Source organism: Bombina bombina, chromosome 9 (assembly GCF_027579735.1).
Source record: "Bombina bombina isolate aBomBom1 chromosome 9, aBomBom1.pri, whole genome shotgun sequence".
Taxonomy (NCBI): domain Eukaryota; kingdom Metazoa; phylum Chordata; class Amphibia; order Anura; family Bombinatoridae; genus Bombina; species Bombina bombina.
Genome location: NC_069507.1, coordinates 61,151,671 through 61,174,785, shown reverse-complemented (window position 1 = coordinate 61,174,785; position 23,115 = coordinate 61,151,671). Strand labels below are relative to the sequence as shown.

The window sequence follows — 23,115 nt, the reverse complement described above, 5'->3', positions numbered from 1 at the left end:
TTAATGGCGACCGGGAGTTTGAGCGCTGTGACGCCCACGATGGGCGGAGTTGCTTTTGCGCCGTTTTTGGGCTCCTTTGTTATGTCTCAGGGCACAGTCGATCAGGGTGCCGGGAGATGGAGTCCTGTCACGCCCGCGAGGAGCGGAGTTGCTTTCGCGCCGTTTTTGGCTCATTTGTTATGTCTCAGGACACAGTCAATCAGGGTGCCAGGAGATGGAGTCCTGTCACGCCAACGAGGGGCGGAGCTCTGTCGAGGCTTTGTGGTATTTCGCTCTACACCTCCATTACGATTCCGGAGGGAAGAGCTTGTCACACTGTTATTTAGTGATGTTTATTGCTCATGCAGGTGCTGTTAGCACTGTGATACACGGTATCAGAATTAAGTGAATCGTTTTTCAATAGCATTTTTAAACGGTTTCCGATTTTTATAGTATTTATAATTTTGACAGATGGGCACCTCAGTACAATAGCTGAGGTTCAGTAGGTCCTGCAAATATTGGCTTACTATTTTAATTTCAATCCTGCACGCATTATGGAGAGGTGACAGTTTGAAATTTACTGTGAAAAGCACTCACAAAAATAATGTTGCTTTTAATATTTAAAGAGACAGTAACGTTTCTTTTTATCTGTTATTTTTTAAAACAATTTCTGTTATTTTGTTCAATTCATCCTTTGTGGCTTTGGATGGAACAGAAGCACACAAAAGATATAGTTGCTTTAAAATTTAAAGAAACAGTAACATCTTTCATGTGTCAATTTTTATTATAAATACTCCTTCTAAAAGCGATGGTGTTTAGGAGTCCGTTGACACTGGTCATTACATGCCACAATTTTTTGTTTTAAAAAAAAAAAAAGTTTTTCTGGCCCACATACAGTGCTCTGCGGTTCCTTGCAATTTTCATATGGAATTGTTACACAAGACATGGTTGCTTTCATGTACATAGCGATGTCCATTAACAGCAAGGTTAACATGCTAATTGGATTGTTTCTGACACAGAAATAAGAAGTTACTTTTTAAAAAGTTTAAAGTGACAGTAACGTTTTTTTGTGTCGATTTTTATTAAAAAATTACTTTTTTTTCTGAACCTTCTCATTTTAAGGCATTTGCCATTTAGGAGTATGTTGACAATGGTCACTTTATGCCACAAACCTATAGAGTTCACAATATGTTAGGGCGCACTTGCAGTGCTCTGCGCTTCCTATCATATTCCGCCCAGAGTTTTTTCTTTGGATATCATACATTGTATGTTTTTCCCACGTGGAAACTATCCTTACTAGAGGAATTATTTTCAATTTTCGCACTATTCTATCCTAGTGCGTCCAGTGAGTTCCCTATACTTACAGAGGGGTTTCCCATAACCGACTTAGCTAAGTAGGCTGGGCAGACATCACCTAGGGTGAAAGGAGTAGTTTCCAGCTTAGCTAAGAGAACAACTTTTTCCTTAGAGTTTTTCAAAGGTTAGATGGACGGAAATTGGAAAAGGGGATGTACACCAGGGCTTACAATGGCATCCAACTGTGTACTTTAATACCGTCATTAGTGCGGCAGCATTTTGTTTGATGCATTGTCTGATACTATTAAGTCAGAAACTCCCCTGGATAAAATCCAGGATAGGATATTAGACTTTCAATTGGCTAATTCCTTTATTTCAAATTCTTGCCTTGAGATTATCAAAATGGGAGCGTAGTTTTCAGATTTCTCTGTCCCAGCTCTCTGAGCCTTATGGTTAGAGTCTTGATATTCAGATGTATGCTCTAAGTCTAATTTTTTTAACAATCTATTACAAGAGGGCCTTGTTGGATCCTGGCTTGATGGAGATGATCTCTTTTGAAATAAAAAATAAAAAAAAGCATTAGGATCGGATCGGATTTTGTAGGGGGCAAACTTTCAGTTTTCATTCAGGCTTGGGTTCGAGATGTTCAAAATCCGTGGACAATGGAAAATAGTGTTTCAGGGATTCAAAGTGGACAGGTTTCTGCTTTCAAGATTCTCTGCAAAAAAGAAAGGCGTTCTTACTTTGTGTAAGAGACCTCTCTTCCATGGGAGTAATTTGTCCTGTTCCAATACAGGAACAGGGGCAGGATTTTTATTCAAATCAGTTTGTAGTTCCCAAAAAGGAGGGAACCTTCAGACCTATCTTGCCCCTCAAGCGTCTAAACAAGTTTCTCAGAGTTCCATCTTTCAGGATGGAAACTATTCGTACCATCCTTCCATTGATCCAGGAGGGTCAATTTATGACGAAGGTAGATCTAAAGGATGCATATCTTCATGTTCCTATCCACAGAGATCATCACAAGTTCCTGAGGTTTGCCTTTCTGGGCAAACGCTTTCAGTTTGTGGCTCTTCCTTTCGGTCTGGCCACGGCACCCAGCATTTCCACAAAGTTTCTGGGGTCTCTGCTGGCAGTTCTAAGACCACGGGGCATTGCGGTGGCGCCTTATCTGGACGATATTCTAATCCAGGCGTCATCTTGTCGGCAAACAAGGTTCCATACCGACATTGTGCTATCCTTCCTGAGAACTCACGGGTGGAAGGTAAATCTGGAAAAGAGTTCTTTAATTCCGAAGGCAAGGGTACCCTTCTTGAGAACTCTAATTGACTCTATATCCATGAGAATTTTTCTGACAGAGGCCAGAAAGCTAAAGATTCTGAATACATGTCAAGCTCTTCAGTCCACTCCTCAGCCGTCAGTGGCTCAGTGCATGGAGGTAATCAGATTGATGGTGGCGGCAATGGACATCATTACGTTTACTCAGTTTCACCTCAGGCCTCTGCAGCTATGCATGCTCAGGCAGTGGAATGGAAATTATACAGATTTGTCTCCTCGAATAATCCTAGAACTGGAGACGAGGGACTCTCTTCAATGATGGTTGTCTCTGGATCATCTATCCCAGGGGACATGCTTTCGCAGACCTTCCTGGGTGATTGTGACAACGGACGCTAGTCTTTTGGGATGGGGAGCTGTCTGGGACTTTTTAAGGGCTCCGGGAGTATGGTCTCAGGCAGAGTCTCTCATTCCCATCAACATCCTAGAGCTGAGGGCGATCTTTAATGCCCTTCAGGCCTGGCCTCAGTTGGCTTCAGCACAATTCATCAGATTCCAGTCGGACAACATAACAGTGGCTCACATCAATCATCAGGGAGGAACAAGGAGTTCCTTAGCGATGACCAAAGTAGTCAGGATAATCCAGTGGGTGGAGGCCCATTCTTGCCATCTGTCAGCGATCCACATCGCAGGTGTGGACAACTGGGAGGCGGATTTTCTGAGCAGGCAGACTTTTCATCCGGGAGAGTGGGAACTCCTTCCGGAAATAACCTGATTCTCAAATGGGGTCGGCCGGAGTTGGATCTCATGGCATCTCGTCAGAATGCCAAGCTCCCGAGATACGGGTCCAGGGACCCCCAGGCCGGGCTGATAGATGCCTTGGCAGTTCCTGGGACCTTCAGTCTAGCATATCTATTTCCCCCGTTTTGCTCTTCTCCCCCGGGTTATTGCTCGAATCAAACAGGAGAAGGCATCAGTGATCCTCATCGTTCCTGCGTGGCCTTGCAGGATTTGGTATGCCGATCTGGTGGATATGTCATCCCTGCCACCTTGGACGCTTCCATTGAGGAAGGATCTTCTCATTCAGGGTCCCTTCCTTCACCCGAATCTATTTTCTCTGCAACTGACTGCTTGGAGATTGAATGCTTAATCTTATCCAAGCGGGGGTTCTCTGATTCGGTCATAGATACCTTAATTCAGGCGCGTAAGCCTGTAACTAGGAAGATTTACCTTAAGATATGATGCACATATCTTTATTGGTGTGAATCCAAAGGCTACTCATGGAGTAGTGTTAGGATTCCCAGGATTTTGTCTTTTCTCCAAGAAGGATTGGAGAAGGGTTTATCAGCGAGTTCCCTAAAGGGGGCAGATTTCTGAATTATCTATTTTGTTGCTCAAGCATCTGGCAGATGTACCAGATATTCAATCCTTTTGTCAGGCTTTGATTAGAATCAGGCCTGTGTTTAAACCAATTGCTCCTCCATGGAGTTGGAATTTAGTTCTTAAAGTTCTGCAAGGGGCTCAGTTTGAACCTATGCATCCCATAGATATTAAGTTGTTATCTTGGAAAGTTTTATTTTTGTTGCCATTTCTTCTGCTAGAAGAGTGTCTGAGCTTTCGGCATTACAATATAATTCACCTTACCTTATTTTTCATTCGGATAAGGTGGTTTTCCGTACTAAACTTGGTTTGCTTCCTAAGGTTATTTCAGACAAGAACATTAATCAGAAAATTGATGTTCATTCCTTGTGTCCTAATCCTTCTTCTCAGAAGGAACATCTTCTACACAATTTGGACGTAGTCCGGGCTTTAAAATTTTACTTGCAAGCGACTAAGGACTTTCGTCATTGGTCTTCTCTATTTGTCCTTTTTTATGGAAAATGTGAGGGTCAGAAAGCTACGGCTACCTCTCTTTCTTTTTGGCTGAAGAGTATCATCCGTTTTGCATATGAGACTGCTGGACAGCAGCCTCCTGAAAGGGTTACGGCTCATTCCACCAGGGCTGTTGCTTCCTCATGGGCATTCAAAAATGATGCTTCTGTTGAACAGATTTGCAAGGCTGCAACTTGGTCCTCTCTTCACACTTTTTCTAAATTTTACAAATTTGATACCTTTGCTTTGACTGAGGCTGTTTTTGGGAGAAAGGTTCTTCAAGCAGTGGTGCCTTCTGTTTAGGTTACCTGTCTTGTCCCTCCCTTTTCATCTGTGTACTCTAGCTTTGATATTGTATCCCACAAGTAAGGATGAAATCCGTGGACTCATCATGTCTTTAAAAAGAAAAGAAATGTTATGCTTACCTGATAAATTTGTTTCTTTTTAGACACGATGAGTCCACGGCCCGCCCTGTTCTATGAGATAGGTTATTATTTTTTGTTAAACTTCAGACACCTCTGTACCTTGGCTTTTCCTTTCTTTTCCTAACTTCGGTCGAATGACTGGAGTGGGAGGGAAGGGAGGAGCTATATATACAGCTCTGCTGTGGTGTTCTTTGCCTCCTCCTGCTGACCAGGAGGCGATATCCCATAAGTAAGGATGAAATCCGTGTACTCATCGTGTCTAAAAAGAAACAAATTTATCAGGTAAGCATAAATTTTCTTTTTTCTTTCATAGTAAATAACCTAATCAGTCCTTGGTTATGTGTTTTATGCATTAACCTTTCAAGGTATTTTGAGAGCTTTATAGGTGGTTAATTTGTAGCTTCGGTTATATAAACTGTTATGTGTTTGGAAACAACTTGAAAGTCCAGTTTCTTGTAGCGCGAGAGTATTGGGTTCTTTTTACATTCTTTTTTCTCTTTGGAATGTATTTTGAACCCTGTGGTTTGCTAAAACGTAAAAGTACCCAATGCTTCATTACCTCTTTTAATAACTTGCTAATTATTTAATGTTTCTGCTTCGGTTTTCCCAGCATCCCACAGAATAGACACACGGTTTGGCTTCTGGTGCAGTCATTCCTCAGCCTTTCCCATCCTACCTGTAACTCTAGTACTAACCCTTTCCCCCTTCTCTTTACCCTTCTGCAATTCCTCCCAGTCACCAGGAAGCCCTGCTCCTCCTACCCCGCATGGTAGAGAAGCCGTTGTGTCTGAGGTAGAACAGGAGCATGAGGAAGAGGAGGAGGAGGCGTCAGTGGATTTTGCCCTCTCCTCTGACATGGAAGATGATTATGAGCCAGAGCTGCTGTTAGTGCCCGAGGGGCAGCCTGTAAACCAGCCCATGCTGGCAGCAGCTCAGTCTTTGCATCGGGAGGCTACCAAATGGTCCAGTAAGGTACTCAGCAGTTACCAAACATGCATCCTCCACCATGCAATGTGCATCCCACCCTCCTCACTCCATCCATGACACGGTTTGCGCAGGGCTGAAATGTTTCGCTGCTGTGCCTTGTGTTGTTTACTTGTGCCGCCATGTGTCTGCAGACCCAGGAATGGCTTCAAAAGTCTGTGGATATCAGCTTGCGTTTGTTTTGTGTGTATGCAGATTGTATATTTGGAAAATGTTGCTTGTTTGGTTGATCGTCTGATAGGTGAATAATTAATTGGCAGGTAATAAACAAAGCCTCTGTAAGCAAACTTGCAGTAATGTGGTAGATGAAGTATTTCAAAACACTTCCAATTTCTATACCCACATTTAGAGAATTACAGTGATTTAAAATGTTGGTATTTAATTGCAGTACTGAATTGATTATATATACTATTAATATATAAAATAAAGTCTTTAAAAGGACATGAAACCCATTTTTCCCCCATTATTCAGATAGAGAATACAATTAAAACAAAAAGTTTCCAATTTACTTCTATTATCAAATTTGCTTGATTCTCATGTTATTCTTTGTTGAAGAGATACCTAGGTAGGTAGCGTGCCATGTCATGAGCACTACATGACAGGAAATAGTGCTGCTATCTAGTGCTCATGCTAATGTATAACCTTATTGCAAAACTGCTTCCTTTTAGTGCTGCAGACACGTGCAAAAAACATTTTATTGAAGGCCTAAATCTTGTATACAAAGGAGCTGGATTACACACAGTAAAAACATTTATTAACCCCTTAACAGCTGCAACGTACCCTGTATGTCGCTGAGGGTTTTTCAGGTCATAGAAGCGCGGGTGTCACCGCGAGTGGCAGGGTCGCATTATTATGACCTCCCGGCTGCAGGCATCCTGGAATAGCGCTATCAAGAAAGCAATCCCCATTCAAAGACTAGGGACGTACAGGGTACATTGATGGTCATTAAGGGGTTAATTGAGCTAACCGTGAAATCTTATGTAAAAGCTAGCATTTAGTTGTAGCCTTTCTGTTTACATTATCTTCTGGATGTACCAGCAAATGTATTGATAATCATTCAGATGCTATGCACATAATCCCGCAAAGGTTCAATAACTCTGCAGAGATATTAGAGGTCTACTGCTCCTGCCATTTATTTCTAGAAAATAAAAATTTGCTTAGCAGCTTATTATTGTTTTTAATGCCCTGTTTAGTTTGGCCGATTAGTAAAATGTTTTAACAAATAAAAGGATTCATCATAGTTTCAAGATTCTAGATTTAATGGCCTGTATGTAAGTTCAAGACTTATATTAATTTTAGATGTTAGGAGATAAAACGCATCTAGAAAAGGGAATGTACATTTTGATACAGATGATTTAGCTAGTTTTTACTCAGTACAAAGATTCACTTGGGGTGGGATGCCAGAGGGTCGGTGGGGCAAAAAAAAAAAGTGTAGATGGGGGAATACAGTACCCCGGGCTTTACCCACAGCCGAATTACATTACATCAGGCTTTACCCACAGCCACTTAGTAATCCTAGGATTAACAGTATTTGTGACTTTACCCGTAACATATACTCCGCAAACGCACCCGCTTAATCAATTATGTACATAGCAGTTATACATGGTCCTGAAATCTACAACAGGAATATGGTGCTGTTCAGCCCAAGCCTATGTGAAACAAATTTACAATATGGCAGTAAAAACAGTTTTCCATGTTTTCTCTACCAATATGATATTTAAAGGCTTCATTATACATATGCACCACTGAAAACTTGAATTTTACTAAATCAGTGCCAATTTTCTTCTTTAATATGTTCAGTTCTCCTTTGCTGTGCTAAGCACTGCTTATCTGACAACAAAGTGCTAGATATTAGGCCTTTACCTAGAGCATTGTTTCTCAACCGCGGTCCTCAAGTACCCCAAATAGGCCAGGTTTTCATTATAGCTGAACCAGTCCTCAGGTAACATAATCAGCTGATGGGTGAGAACTGGTTAGTAACCATGGTTACTGATCAGCTGATTACTTCACCTGTGCACTGGTTCTGCTATAATGAGAAACATGGCCTGTTGGGGGTACTTGAGGACCGCAGTTGAGAAACACTGACCCAGAGGACCAAAAAAAAGTGAATTAGTAAACAGATTTTTTTGCATACAGTTTTTAATAGCTTATTGATCTCTCACTTGTTAAAGGAATGAGTAAAAATAAGTTGCAAATCAATGTGTAGTCTACTAATTACTTGGGTGAGCAGTCTCATTTTATTTTACCACTTGATTTTGTTTAGAAACATTCTTGTAAGCACAGCTGATAAGTCAATCAAACTGGAGCTAAAGGCATAGCTATAGTGCTTGTCACATTAACAAAGAACTACACATTTTGATAAATTAAATTTGCTTAGATTTTTCAAAATTCAAATTTAATTTGTACTTATGTATAATGGGTTTATTTTGTTTTGTTTTAAACATTATACTGGCAGAGAAAAAAAGTGAAGCATGGTTTGGCCATTACCTTTTTTTAAACTGTATACAAAGTCTCACATCAATGTTGAATAATCCCCTATAATAAACACACTGATTCCTTTGTATATCTAATTATGAACCTAGGTAGAAGCAGGAAATATTGTTATATCGTCTATATTTTTAGTCCAAAAACACCTTAAAAAACAAAAGTTTACAGCATATTGGAAGTGTACGTCATGCTTCGTTTGGCCAACAGTCGTTTTCAGAGATGGATTGTTCTTGAGCAAGTTGTCATCTCGCATCAGATAGGAGGGTGCCTGATGCACTTTTCCTATCTGTTGTGAAATGAATTTCATGCATAGGCTGCAAGCTCTGACAAGTCTATTTGATGGAAGACTTAAGGGCTGTCTTCCTACTACTATATGCCTATTGCTCATTTTTGTTTCACGGTTTGTAGACCATGTTGGCTTCCACAATGAACAGAAGCATGGCTTGGAATGGCTGTTTTGTTTTTGTTTTTTTAAAGGAAGAGTGTCTTGTATGTGGTATTGGGTGGAGCTAGGAGTTTTGTTTTTGTAAACTCGAAAAGTGCATATGTTTGACTGTGAGAGATACTGCAGAGCATAACATTTAATACAAATCCTCTGGGATATAACAACTTTTTCTGTGACTACATAGGTTAAACGAGACACACACACACACACACACACAAAAACATATACACACAGTCACACACACTCACACTCATACACATAGACACACACATATAAACATATACACATATAAACACACACATAAACATATACACATATAAACACACACATACACATATATATATATATATATATATATATACACACACACACACACAAAAACATATACACATCTAAACACACACATATAAACATACACATATAAACACACACACACACATATATATATATATATATACACACACACACACACACACAAAAACATATACACAGTCACACACACTCACACTCATACACATAGACACACATATAAACACACACATACACATATATACACACACACACACACACACACTAAAAATAACCGTTTGTAGTCTGTAATTTCACAAATTGAAGACTGTCCTACAGGGTGCTTACCGACAAATGTGAAAAAGGTTGAAAATGTAAAATATTCGACATTTTGACAATATGACTTTATTAAATTTAAATATATCAAGTTTATGTAAAATATATTTCATATTTAGGCCATGTATAACTCAGGTAATTAACATTGTAAATGTGCTGTATCTTAAGTATGTTGGCAGCCTTATTTTGCTTTCTGGTGGAGGAATTTATGAAATCAGACCCTGACCCTGTGTTCTGGGTGGTGAAATCTTAGCTTAGAAAAGCAGTGGGTTGCTGCCCTCATCAAAACCTCCTACTGGATACTAAAGATTAATCTAACGCATCCTAGCAGAATGTGTCTTTACTCTGCCAAGCATGGCATTGGAGTTATAGCCTAATTAATTGTCAGTCTCACTCATAACCCTAATCTTTCTTCTTTAGTTTTTAATTTACTATTTAAGAGGCGCAAAACCAAACCGTTAAGAGTCTAATGCTGTTTAATGAAGTCTAAACACAATTTTTTATTACTATAAAACATATTATGTTATGGCAAAGGTGGTTGGCCGATGAAATTCAGCTGCTGCACAGAGACCTTGAACGCAATGTAACACAAATCTGTGCTGGACCCCTGCTAGTGACATCTAAAGACTCCAGGCACAATCTATTCTGGGATAAGGGCTAAATAAAGAGAAAGCATTCAGACATTTAACACGTTCCATGATGTATTGCTTTTTTTTTAATTGGACCCTGTTAAAGTGATGGTAAACTTTAGATGTTTTAAAATCAGGTCAGGAATCTAAGCAATGTTTTACAAGGACATTAATTGATCACTTTTAATGGAGGTGCGCTGTAACTTACTTTTTTAATCTAGCCATCTAATATCCTGTGCTCCGGCCGCCCACTTCAAAACTCATATTTTTACGAGCTAACGGTTTTGGCTCTTCTCCAGTTAGCGCTCTAGCTACAAAAAAAGTGCCGAACAGCTAGATCTCCGATTTGGTTCAAACTGTTGGCTCACAAAAATGATTTTCGAAGTGTGTGGCCGGAGCGCGGTTTATTAGAATGGAACGGCTAGATTAAAAAGTAAGTTAAAGCGCATATTCATTAGAAGTGATCGATTTAAAGTCCCTGTAAAATATTGCTTAGATTCCGTACCTGATTTTAAAACATGTACAGTTTACCATTACTTTAAATACATCTTTTACTACAATGCTTTTATAATTGGATACATGCATTGTAATATATAATTTTGCAGTTACATAAACATAAACCTCTTTAAACCGTTAAAATATTATTTTTTTGGTTTTAAAAAAATATATCTTAAGTTTATAAATGTAATGTATCCTTTGACAATTTCTGAAGACTGCATTGCTGTTCTGAGAGTGGGGTTGCTGTGTATTATCTGTCTTTATACTGATGCGATTGCTTTCTTACGTAGGATGCGTGCTATATTTCACTGTTCTCTTGGGTGTGGGAGCCTCTGGCGTCTGATATATTTTACATGTCCTGACATTCTTCCTTTAGTGTCTGTAGTTACTAACGTTTCACCTGTGCATGCTGTCGCATTGCTGTGTTGGATGGTACTAACCCATGATATGCAGAACTAAATGCGGTCAAGTCCGACAGGGGACACGCGGACTGTCCTAGTGCTTGTATTTTGCAGTGAAGACCATTTTGTAAAACAACTGTTTAGTTTACAGCATCTTTAACCAAAAACTCCACTTCAGTCTGTCTGTTCTTCATTTGCCGTGTGGAATATCACAGCTAAATTCTTCAGGTCTGGAAGGTCTGTTTTAACTATTACTATGTTCTGCTCTGATCTCACAAGACCTGCAAGACTTAGCCTTTCTGTGGATGATGTTTATTCTTAATTAACCCTTTTTTATCCCCAGAAACACACAACAGTATCTCTGATGATTTGCAATTTTTTAGGTCTCTAGTTACCTTTTTAATCTAAAATCTGGCCCCAGTGGTAGAACCAAAGTAATACAACAGAACCCCTTTTTTTTTTCTTGGCAGATTTAAAGGGACATTAAACACTTGATACATTTCATATAATTATGGGTGCTGCCAGTTAGTAATCTAGGTTGCACTGTAGGTATCTGAAGGAGAGTTGCTGCACACGTGTGAACTCATCAGCGCTGGAATGTAGTGAAAGCTTTTGTAGATTCTAACATGACTATAGGGAGGTGGGGGAATAATCTCAATACAATGCTTGTAAAATGCATTTAATGTTTAATGTCCCTTTAATGGATAAATTTAGAAATATTGGTATACTATAGAAAACTAGTTTACTGTTAAACGGTCCATTGTAGAATGTTTGAGAAGAGCACAGGAAACCATAATGTTTTCTAAACATTTGAATATTGCATTTTAAGTTAAATAGACTAAAAATGTTTATATAAAGTTTATCTTCGGAAATGGAAAACAACCCTAAAAAAAAAGTCTAGAATGTTAGATAATTATTTTTATTTATTTTTTCCATTCGTTCTCAGTTTAATAGTACAATACTTAATCATTAGGCAGTATAATTTGTCTGTTACAACAGCCCTCGTGTTGACCAGCTGTGCTCTTTGTAGACTAAAGTTTAGAGCAAAATATTGCAGGAAAGATATCAAGGATGTTGTTTTAAATAGTTTTCAGATGTGTTTAGAATATATATAACTATACACACTACTGGTTTCCTTTACTTTTTCTCAGCGATACAGGTAAGTCATCCGTCCATGACTCCACATATCTGTTGTCAGTCCTGTGTCATCTGTCCTGAAACTTTGACCCTTGTAACGTTTTTCTTCTTTACTACTTTCTGTAGTGTGTGGTGTTCATGCCTTGTCACCTTGAAATAATGTTCTCATTTTCAGAGGCAAAGAGTCCTATAACTCAATATACTAACAGACATGGTAGCCTCACTACACCAGAAAGCCCTTATCAACACTGTATCAAGTAAACCTCTTATTTCTGAACCTAAGAACTTTTAAGAAACAAAACATAAGAACATTTAAAAAAAAATGTTAAAGTTCTGAGAATCTACAGATGATATGGTCTCAAATAGAGCTTGTGTTGGGCACAGCTTTGTCCCTTTAGTTTTCTCCCCAATATACAAAACACAGTAATCTGGCAGAGTAGTTTAAAAGACATGTTGTTGAGTTCTACTACACACATCTCATAACTCCACCCACCTTCCTACTACAGGGCAATGATATTATTGGTGCAGCGAAACGCATGGCTCTTCTTATGGCAGAGATGTCACGGCTGGTGAGAGGAGGCAGTGGAAACAAGAGAGCCCTTATCCAGTGTGCTAAAGATATTGCCAAGGCCTCAGATGAGGTGACCCGACTTGCTAAGGAGGTAGCGAAGCAATGCACAGATAAAAGGATCCGAACCAACCTACTACAGGTACAAAAAAATGTCCTGCAGGAGTAGTAGGCAATCAGAAAAAGGAGAACAGCACACCTGATTTTGGGGCACGGAGTAAGATTTGCCAAATCTTTGTTATCCAAACAGATATATGTAGAAAAGTAAGAAAAAAAAAAAGAAAAGCTTGCTGGTGGCTGGAGTACTTTTCTACATATATCTGCAGGAGTAGTAGCCATAATGTCTACATAACAGCAGTGTGTTTAATGAGTGTACGGTACAAGTGTGTGCAATTCCTTTCATTAATAGCTCTGAAAATAGTTTTTTATGTTTCCATCTTAATGGGAGGAGAGTCCACGGCTCCATTCATTACTTGTGGGAATTAAGAACCTGGCCATCAGGAGGAGGCAGACACCCCAGCCAAAGGCTTAAATACCTCCCCCACTCCCCTCATCCCCCAGTCATTCTTTGCCTTTCGTCACAGGAGGTTGGCAGAGAAGTGTCGGAAGATTCAGAGTAGTCTCTTATGGAGGGTAGTACTCTTCGGAATGGGACTGGAGTTTTAAGTAGTCCTGTCAGCCTCTCAGTGAGAGCATGGGTGAAAGTTAGAGTCCGGAGATGCAGTGAGAGTCTTTCTGCAAAACCATTCTGACTCAGATTAACAGCTCCATAAGCAATCAGCGTTGACGAGTTTCGCTGCCTGCTTTCAAGTCCATGTCAGGAGCGATGCTACTAACCTGTCACACTTGAAAGGCTGTGTTCTTGTTCCACGGCATAGATTATGGTAAGATTGTTTCATTTATACACATATGACAACGTAAGAAGACAGGGTCACAGTGTGTCTCCTTTTATCTGTATAGAATCAAGGGTTAATACCCTCAGAAAGGGGTTATTGAACAGGGGGCGGGGATTTGTGCATAATAGTATTTATTGTGTTTAATGCTCTGTCAGTGTGTGAACAGTCAGTTTTCTTAACGAGAGATCGACGTGGGCCTTTTTTTTGCGCGTTTTCTCTCTGGTGCAGGGGCGGTCCTGCATGGCACTCCATGTGACCGGGTGTGGCCTCTTTAACTTCCTCTTTCTTGACCGGCAGTTGTAGGAGACAAAGCGGTTTCTCTGTGGTCCAGGTCATAAGAGCTGGTGAGTGCCCCGGCCATTGGGGTATAAAGGTGCCATTTAATTTTTATCTAGTCTGCAATAAAGGCGCAAGCTATGGAGGAGTCTGATATGTTAGAAGGTACTCCCTCTTTAATTAAACTAATAACTGTGTCTATTGTGAGGAGGTTCCGGTTGATCTTCCTCCTCAACATTGTTCCACATGCTTTGATAAAATTGCAATATATAAATAGAATAAGATATTTAGTACAACTGAGCCCGCCCACCTGTGAGGGTTCTCCGTCCTGCGAGGTGCGTTCCCTACACTTATCTCTAATTGCACATGCAGCTCCCCAGGGCTCTACTAATCCTCCCGCGGGAGGGGCCCTTTGGCCGCCAGATTTCGCTAATCAGTTACAAAATGCGGTTTCTGCGGCCCTTAATGCCTTACCACGCCCTGCTAAGCACAAGCGAAAGGTGAAACATAGCTATCTGTCCCAGGGGTAATATACTCCGCTGGATGTCTGACAGATTATCCGCTGGTGAAGATGACTGACTCTTTGGAGGACGTTCTTTCTAGGTCGGAATCGGCGACATCTAGAACTCCGTCTGTGGAGGAGCCAGATTTTAAATTTAAGATGGGCATTTGCACTTTCTGCTGAAAGAAGTGCTTGCTACGTTAGAGGTTCCGGAACCGAAACTGCTGGAGGAACCTTCGATCCCTAAGCTAGATAGGGTTTACGAGGACAGGGTGGTGCCTCAGACCTTTCCGGTCCCCATTAAAATGGCTAATATTATTAAGAATGAGTGGGAGAACCTTGGTTCGTCCTTTTCCCCCTTTACTTCTTTTAAAAAGCTGTTCCCCCTCCCGGACTCGCAGCTTGAGCTGTGGGGGGCCATTCCTAAGGTGTATGGTGCTATCTCCACATTTGCTAAGCGAACGACTATTCTGCTCGAAGATAATTCTTCATTCAAGGAGCCCATGGATAAATAATTAGAGTCTATGTTAAGAAAGATGTTCCAACTCACAGGGTTCGTTTTTCAACCGGCAGTGGCAGTGGAACAAAACCAAGCAGAGCAAGAAGCCTGCAGAGACTAAATCAGCATGAAAGGCGGCCCCCGATCCGTCTCTGGATCGTGTAGGGGGCAGACTATCTCTTTTTGCAGATGCCTGGATAAGAGATGTTCAGGACCCTTGGGTTCTGGAGGTCATAGCCCAGGGTTACAGGATAGGATTCAAGACTCATCCGCCCAGAGGCAGATTTCTCCTGTCAAACCTATCATCAAGACCAGAGAAGAGAGACGCCTTCCTAGGATGCGTGAGGGATCTCTCCCCTCTCAGAGTAATCGTCCCAGTCCCTCTTGCAGAAAGAGGTCTGGGGTATTATCCAAACCTTTTCATGATCCCAAAGAAGTAGGGCAAGTTTTGACTAATTCTGGACCTAAAGTGCCTAAACAAGTTTCTGTCAGTCCCATCGTTCAAAATGAAGACGATTAGGTTGATTCTGCCCCTAGTTCAAGAGGGACAATTCATGACGACAATATATTTGAAGGATGCTTACCTTTACATGCCAATCCTCAAGGATCACTGCAAGTTCCTAAGATTCGCATTTCTGGACCAACACTTCCAGTTTGTGGCCCTACCGTTCGGTCTGGCGACTCTACGAAGGTTCTGGGAGCGCTGCTCGTGGTGGCGTGAGCCAGAGATATTGCAGTGGCTCCTTATCTGGATGATATCCTGGTCCAGGCTTCGTCCTGCAGTCTCGCGGAGGACCACTCGAGGGCTCTTCTCCTTCGATCCCACGGATGGATGATAAACAAAGGAAAGAGTTCCCTGGTCCCCAGCAACAGGGTGGAATTCCTGAGTACAATAATAGATTCCATATCCATAAAGATATTCTTGACAGATCAGAGACGTTGCAAAATTGCGTCCAGCTGTCTTGCCCTTCAGACCTCCTCAAGGACATCTGTGGCAGTGATTGGGCTCATGGTATCCTGCATAGATGTCATTCCATACGCCAGGTTCCATCTCAGACCTCTTCAGTTGTGCATGTTGAGACAATGGAACGGCGATCACTCATATCTATCCCAACAGATCTCTCTGGACAACCGAATGAGGGAATCCCTCTCGGTGGATTCGTCCGGGACAGCTGTCCCAGGGGACATCCTTCTTGAAACCACGGACGCAAGTCTATCAGGATGGGGAGCTGTTTAGGGTGCCAGAAAGGCACAGGGCAGGTGGACTCGAGAGGAGTCGATTCTACCAATAAATATTCTGGTACTTTGGGCGATCCCGATTCATGAGATTCCAGTTGGACAACTACCTCGGTGGCTTGCATAAACCATCAGGGGGGAACGAGAAGCTCCCTAGCTATGAGGGAAGTATCTTGGATTCTGGAATGGGCAGAGACCCACAATTGTATGCTCTCAGCAATCCACATTCCGGGTTTGGACAACTGGGAAGCGGATTTTCTCAGCAGATAATCCGTTTCATCCAGGGGAATGGTCTCTCCATCCCGAGATGTTTGTGGATATCTGCAACAGATGGGGGACGCCGGAGATAGACCTCATGGCATCCAGACTCAACTTCAAGCTACGCAGATACGGGTCGTGGTCCAGGGATCCCCAGGCAGAGCTGAAAGATGCCTTAGCGGTGCCTTGGGAATTCAACCTACTTTACATTTTTCCACCGTTGCCACTTCTTCCTCGAGTGGTGGCCCACATCAAACAGGAGCAAGCTTTGACTATTCTGATTGCTCCGTCGTGGCCGCGGAGGACATGGTTTGCGGATCTGGTGTGGATGTCAGCGTCTCCTGCATGGAGGTTACCCTATCGCAGAGATCTGCTGGTTCAGGGTCCCTTTCTACTCCAAAATCTTGATTATCTGAGGCTGACTTCGTGGAGATTGAATGCCTAGTCTTAGCCAAGAGAAGATTTTCTGAAAGGGTGATTGATACTCTCGTTCAGGCCAGGAAACCGGTCACTCGTCGCATCTATCATAAGGTTTGGAGGACCTACTTGTCCTGGTGTGAGGAACGTAGATATCCCCTGCTGACTCGCGGCCAATGAGCTGAGCTCTGAGCAAGCGGACAGGTTATGGAGCAGCGGTCTTTGTGACCGCTGCTTCATAACTGCTGTTTCTGGCGAGGCTGCAGGCTCGCCAGAAGCACGGGGCATCAAGCTCCATAAATATGATAAATATGCCCCATAGTCTGTATTTGTTGTGTATTCGGGGAAGCACAGATGGCCTCCTCTACTTCCCTGTCTTTCTGGTTGGGGAGCATTATCCGTTTGACCTATGACCTATGAGACAGCGGGACATAAGCCTCCTCAGAGGGTTACGGCTCACTCAACTAGGGCTGTGGCCTCTTCTTGGGCCTTTAAGAATGAGGCTTCTATGGAGCAGATTTGCAAGGAGGCGACTTGATCGTCCTTGCATACTTTTGCTAAATTTTACAAATTTGATATTTTTGCTTCGGCGGAAGCAGCTTTTGGGAGAAAGGTTCTGCAGGCTGTGGTGCCCTCAGATTAGGGTCCGCCTCTGTTTACCCGCCATTTTTTTTCATTCAGTGACCTCTAGAGCTTGGGTATTTGTTTCCCACAAGTAATGAATAAAGCTGTGGACTCTCCTCCCATTAAGATGGAAAACATAAATTATGCTTACCTGATAATTTAATTTCCATCTGTGGGAGGAGAGTCCATGGCTCCCGCCCGTTTCTTCGGTGGGCGGACCTAAATTTAATTTTATTCTTCTGGCACCATTTATACCCTGATATTTCTCCTACTGTTCCTTGTTCCCTTGGCAGAATGACTGGGGGGTGAGGGGAGTGGGGGAGGTATTTAATTAAACCTTTGGCTGGGGTATCTTTGCCTCCTCCTGGTGGCCAGGTTCTTAATTCCCACAAGTAATGAATGAAGCCGTGGACTCTCCTCCCACAGATGGAAATGAAATTATCATTTACGCATAATTTATGTTTAAGTGGCTTTTTATCTCACCTGTATTATAAAGTCTTGATTATTTGGTAGCCTTTGTTCAAAATGTGTGGCTTCCACATGCTGTAGATGGCTGGTAGAATACATTCTAGAATAGAAGCCAATTTAATAAAATATAATGAAATGGCTAGGGTGATGGCAAATCCACAAAAAGAAGTATTTTTATCATTTGTGTATATGTAGATACAGTTTCATTATAGCTTTTTCGTATGTTCCTTTAAGGCGACTAGACTGTCTTTAACATCATCCTTATGTGTCAGTGAATTTGAATTCCCTTGTTCATTTAATTACCTTTTTGTAGGTTTGTGAGCGTATCCCGACCATAAGTACTCAGCTGAAGATCCTTAGCACTGTCAAAGCCACTATGCTTGGGAGGACCAACATCAGTGAAGAGGAGTCTGAGCAGGTGAGAGGAGAGTGGTTGTGCACATCTTGTCATTTATGGGATTGCACACATATAGTGGAGGATCTTGATATGTATTTTATGATTTAAGATGGTCTTGGATGACAAGATAACGTAGATCTTTTGATCACAATATTGATATAAGATGATTCTTATACTTATACAATCCCGATAATTAGTTTTGTTCTGTAACTAAGGAGATGGTATATGCTTCATCAGCTGTAAACTCAAGGTATGGTTTGTAGGATTTAAAAAAAAAAAATATATATATATATATATATATATATATATATATATATGTATAAAAAACACACGCATACATTATATAATAGCTCAATGAAAGATGGATTTGTATTTCACACCTGCGAGACCAAAAAGGATCCTGCCACACCAAGCTACGTTTTAGGTGCCATGGGGACTCTAAATCAAGATGCCAGGTCCTAATTTGAAGAGCCAGTGTCTCCCTGGTTCCTGAGATTGTCAAGCCTAGCACTAGAACATTTTATTATCCCACTAATACTGGTAATTGGCCCCATAAATAAGTTTAAACACATAAATAATGTCCTGCTCTGGGCACACAGTACCTTCTGAGTTAATTGCCAGTCATTCCCTATTGAAAACCCTTTCCCAGAGTTAAACACAAAGTTAGGGAGAGCATTAGAATGATAATAAAGTGCTCTATTATATTTGCAAACCATTATACCATAAAAAAACATAAAAACTTATTAGCAGAACATGGAAAGGACAAACATTTTTAACTAAATGCTAACACCTCAAAATGCTTAAGAATCAATAACTTACAATTTATTGCATATGTATCACTTCCTGATGCCACATACTTTACCTGCCATAGGTTGGGTGTAATAACTTTTGCTAAACACAGCAGTCATTTACATAAACCCCATGCTGTTCTGCTTCACATAAGTTGTCTGCCAGAGGGAAGAGGCAGCAGAATTGGACAGCACTAGGAAAAGGCTAATGCACAGATGGTTTTAGAATCTGTGAGCTTTTTCCATGTAATATTTCTATATTTTAATGTGTTGCATTTAAAGGGAAAAGTTTGCTCCCAGAATTGTAATTTTTTTAAAAAGATAATCTTTTTTATTACCCATTCCCCAGTTTTGCATAACAAGCATGGTTAGATTAATATCATTTTTACCTCTGTCATCACCTTCTATCGAAATCTCTGTAGACTGCCCCCTTATTTCAGTTTTTTTGATAGACTTGCATTTCAGCCAATCAGTCCTGACTCATAAATAATGCCACAGGAGCGAGCACAATGTTATTTTTTTTATCTATATGGCACACATGAACCAGTACTGTCTAGCTGTGAAAAACTAAAAATAATAAGAAGCGGCCTTCAAGGGCTTAAAAACTAGCATATGAGCCTACCTAGGTTTAGCTTTTATCAAAGCAAAGTTGATGATAAAAGTAAATTGGAAAGCTGTTTAAAATTGTATGCCCCATCTGAATCATGAAAGTTTAATTTTGATTAGACTGTCCCTTTAAGTATGTCTGCTAGTATTAAAGGACAACAGAGTCTAAATTAAAATGTCATGATTCAGATGGGGCATGCAATTTTAAACAGCTTTCCAATTTACTTTTATTATAAAATTGTGCACAGTCTCTTTTATATTCACATTTTCTGAGGCACCAGCTCCTACTGAGCATGTGCAAGAGTTCAGTGTATGGAATTTGGTGATTGGCTGATGGCTGTCACATGATACAGAGGGAAGCAAATGTAAGCACATTTGGAAATTTGTCAGAAAAAAAAATGTGCTGCCCATTTGAAATTCTATTCAGTGCTATTGCATTGTCTTGTATTGTGCATTTGTTGATTAGGCAATTCTATTGTATTTAATAGTCCTTTAAATGGACATGAAACCCATTTTTTTCATGATTTAGAAAGAGTATGTAATTTTAAATAACTTTCAAATTTACTTATATTATCTAAATTGCTGTATTCTCATGATATCCATTGTTGAAGTGCATATCTAAATAGGCTTGTTAGCTGCTGATTGGTGGCTGCACATAGATGCCTCGTGTGATTGACTAAGCCATGTGCATTGCTATTTCTTTAACAAAGGATATTTAAAGAATAAAGCGAATTAGATAATAGATGTAATTTGGGATGTTGTTTAAAATTGTATTCTCTATCTAAATCATGAAATATTTTTTTTTAATTTCATATCCCTTTAAGGGATATATTACAATGCTTTAAATAATGTTGCTTGCATATAAACAGTGAAGTAAACTGCTACTTGATTGCTGCCTGATGTGTATCTGATCTGCTGTCTTGTCTTATGTTTTAGGCAACAGAAATGCTTGTTCATAATGCGCAGAACTTGATGCAGTCTGTGAAAGAGACAGTGAGAGAAGCAGAGGCTGCTTCCATTAAAATCCGGACAGATGCTGGATTTACTCTGCGTTGGGCTCGAAAAACCCCTTGGTACCAGTAACGCCTGTATCAGCCCTAAATTAGCCACCCGTGTACAAAGCACACTAATACCTTGTACTTCTCATAAGAACAGATGATGAATAACCTCACCACTGCTTATTAAGCAAGCCTGAAGATAATGCGCCTTTTTATTGGTATTGTTTTGTCTGTTACACACAGGCTCCTCCTTCAGCGATATGGTTGAATCACTTTTTTTTTTTTTTTCAATTTTTATGGGTTCCAATATATTAATCTCCTAAAAAATATTCTGTAAGAAACCGTTTAACGAAATGTTAATGTGGTTCTTTACGAAAAAGCAACATTTTTCTTTTTTTTTTCCTTATAAACTTGCCCTATTTGTCATATAGTTTAGGCTTTATTTAATATTCTTAATGTCACATTCACCACGTTGCCTTTATATACACTGTAAGTTTTTTGTTATTCCTTTTTTTTTACGGGCTTCACTTTTAAGTGTAAAACACTAAACTTTAGCGACATTTTTCTTTTTCATGGTGGCGCTAAACTGTGAGGCAAAGACCCTCACATTATCATACTATGCAGATTAGGGGGAAGTGTCTTGTTAACAATCTCTGATTAAGTGGTCTTTTGAGTTGGAGAGGAATTATATGAATGTATAATGTTTGCATGACTCGCATTGTATGGTTTAATGCCACGAGAAATGGTGCTAATCCTTTCTGGCGGTCTCCCAAAATTTTAAAGATTTGTAGGGAGTCCAAAAAACAACAACAAAAACAAAGGAGGGGTTGAATAAAGGATTGAGCATTTTTTTCATAAATGTGCAAAAATCTATACTCGCATCCGATGTATGTTCTAAAAACCACACTTAATGCATGACAGTTTATAAAGAAGTATCACATATATATTTTATTAATCACTAATTATTGCTGCTGGTCATTAGCATTACAGAAAAAGGTATTAAAGCAATTAGATTTTGTCTTTGGGAGCTTATTCACGAGTAAACTGTAAAACACAACCTTTTTTATTTTAAAAAGCATAAAAAATACAACACTATCAATGTAGCAAATGTTAATGTAGGAGGCCCAGTTGTTCACATTTTGGACCACGATCTTTAACTCTCCATACAGAAGTTAACTCAAAGACTGTTGAAGGAGCTGTGAATGTATTATTGTTATAGCTCTACAAATGTTCTAAGTGGAGATGACTGTAGATTAATTGTAAATGTATCAAGTTTATATGAGTCTCTTCATCCTATCCTAGATTGTTTAAAAAAATAATAAGTTGCCTTAAGTTTTTAAGCTTCCAACTCTCACATCTGAGCTTCTTGACCACCTGAATTGAAGAACTGTCTTGAGAGCGGGGAAAAAGATGTAGAGTAGAGATGTATGGTTGCTAAATACTGTGTAATGAATGTAACTGCCCGACGCTGGTACATAAGTTGGCATCATCTTGACCCGAAAGCTCTTAAGTGCAGTACTAGTTTACACTGTTTGACTTGAGTATATTGTTCCGATGGAGAATGCCATTATGCCTTTAACCCATGCAAAATTAATTTAAGCCAAAGACCATTTTTTTTAAATGTAACATTGTCTCAGCTGATGGTGCCTACTTTATTAGGGTCTACTTTGGCACTAAGGTAAAATCCTTTGTAATAATAAAGATTTAGTTTACTGGCAGAGGATAAAACACAGATTGTCACTGTTTCCAGTTTTGTTTTGTTACACCTGCCATACACTGTGTCCCTGCAATAGGCACCTCAGTTTGTATCCATTCACAGCTCTGTTATGTTAATGAGGGCTTAAATGGCCTTATTTCATTTTTTTATTTTTTTTTTGCCATTACAAAAAAAATAATAAAAAAAATTGTATTATTCACGCTTGTGTATCTTTGTGTCATTGTACTTTGTTGTATTCTAAGACATCTAAAGTGTTTATGTAAAGGGACATAAACAAAAACAAACAAACAAGACAATTGGCACATAATTTCCTTATTTATTCTGGCATTTGACCTGTAATTTAACACTGAAAATGTGTGGGGGTTTTTTTGCAAATATACAGGTACTAGATTGTAAATGAGACAGCACACGACAAGCCACTGCAGGTCCTTTACACGTGCTCTCAGTGTCACAGGACGAATAGGGGTATTGCTGGCTAGTTAAAAATAGAGCATTTGCGCTGTATAACTGTTTGCAGTGTCAGTATTTATGATAAGAACCTTCAGTAGTGCTCTCCAAATAATATATCAGCTTATGGCAGGGTTATAACACAATATATTTAAATAATTATCCTTTAAAATAAACCCTCAATCAATATGCATCTACTAGGAACCATCAAATTAATATAAATACCTGAATTCTTTTATTTAGTTAATATCCATGAACATTTTGAAATATATTTGTAATACCAGAATATGAAACACTATTATACACGTTAAAACAACTATTAAGATATGCTATCCTTCTTACAAAGCTCAGAAAAGTTTACCTTTAAAA

At 39.9% G+C, this 23,115-nt stretch overlaps 1 protein-coding gene across 2 annotated transcripts in view; it reads left to right on the top strand.

The window, feature by feature from the left end:
• VCL (vinculin) overlaps nucleotides 1-22,496 on the top strand; it is a 120,172-nt gene extending 97,676 nt beyond the window's left edge. Inside the window, exons 19-22 of one of the 2 annotated variants that reach the window (XM_053692152.1) lie at nucleotides 5,580-5,816; nucleotides 12,556-12,759; nucleotides 18,107-18,211; nucleotides 20,521-22,496. In XM_053692152.1, the coding sequence (XP_053548127.1) occupies nucleotides 5,580-5,816; nucleotides 12,556-12,759; nucleotides 18,107-18,211; nucleotides 20,521-20,667 (693 nt within the window). In that variant the 3' untranslated portion in view covers nucleotides 20,668-22,496. The remainder of the gene's footprint in view (nucleotides 1-5,579; nucleotides 5,817-12,555; nucleotides 12,760-18,106; nucleotides 18,212-20,520) is intronic. The other variant, XM_053692153.1, reaches the window with a different exon arrangement.
• The last annotated feature ends 619 nt before the right edge of the window (nucleotides 22,497-23,115 follow it).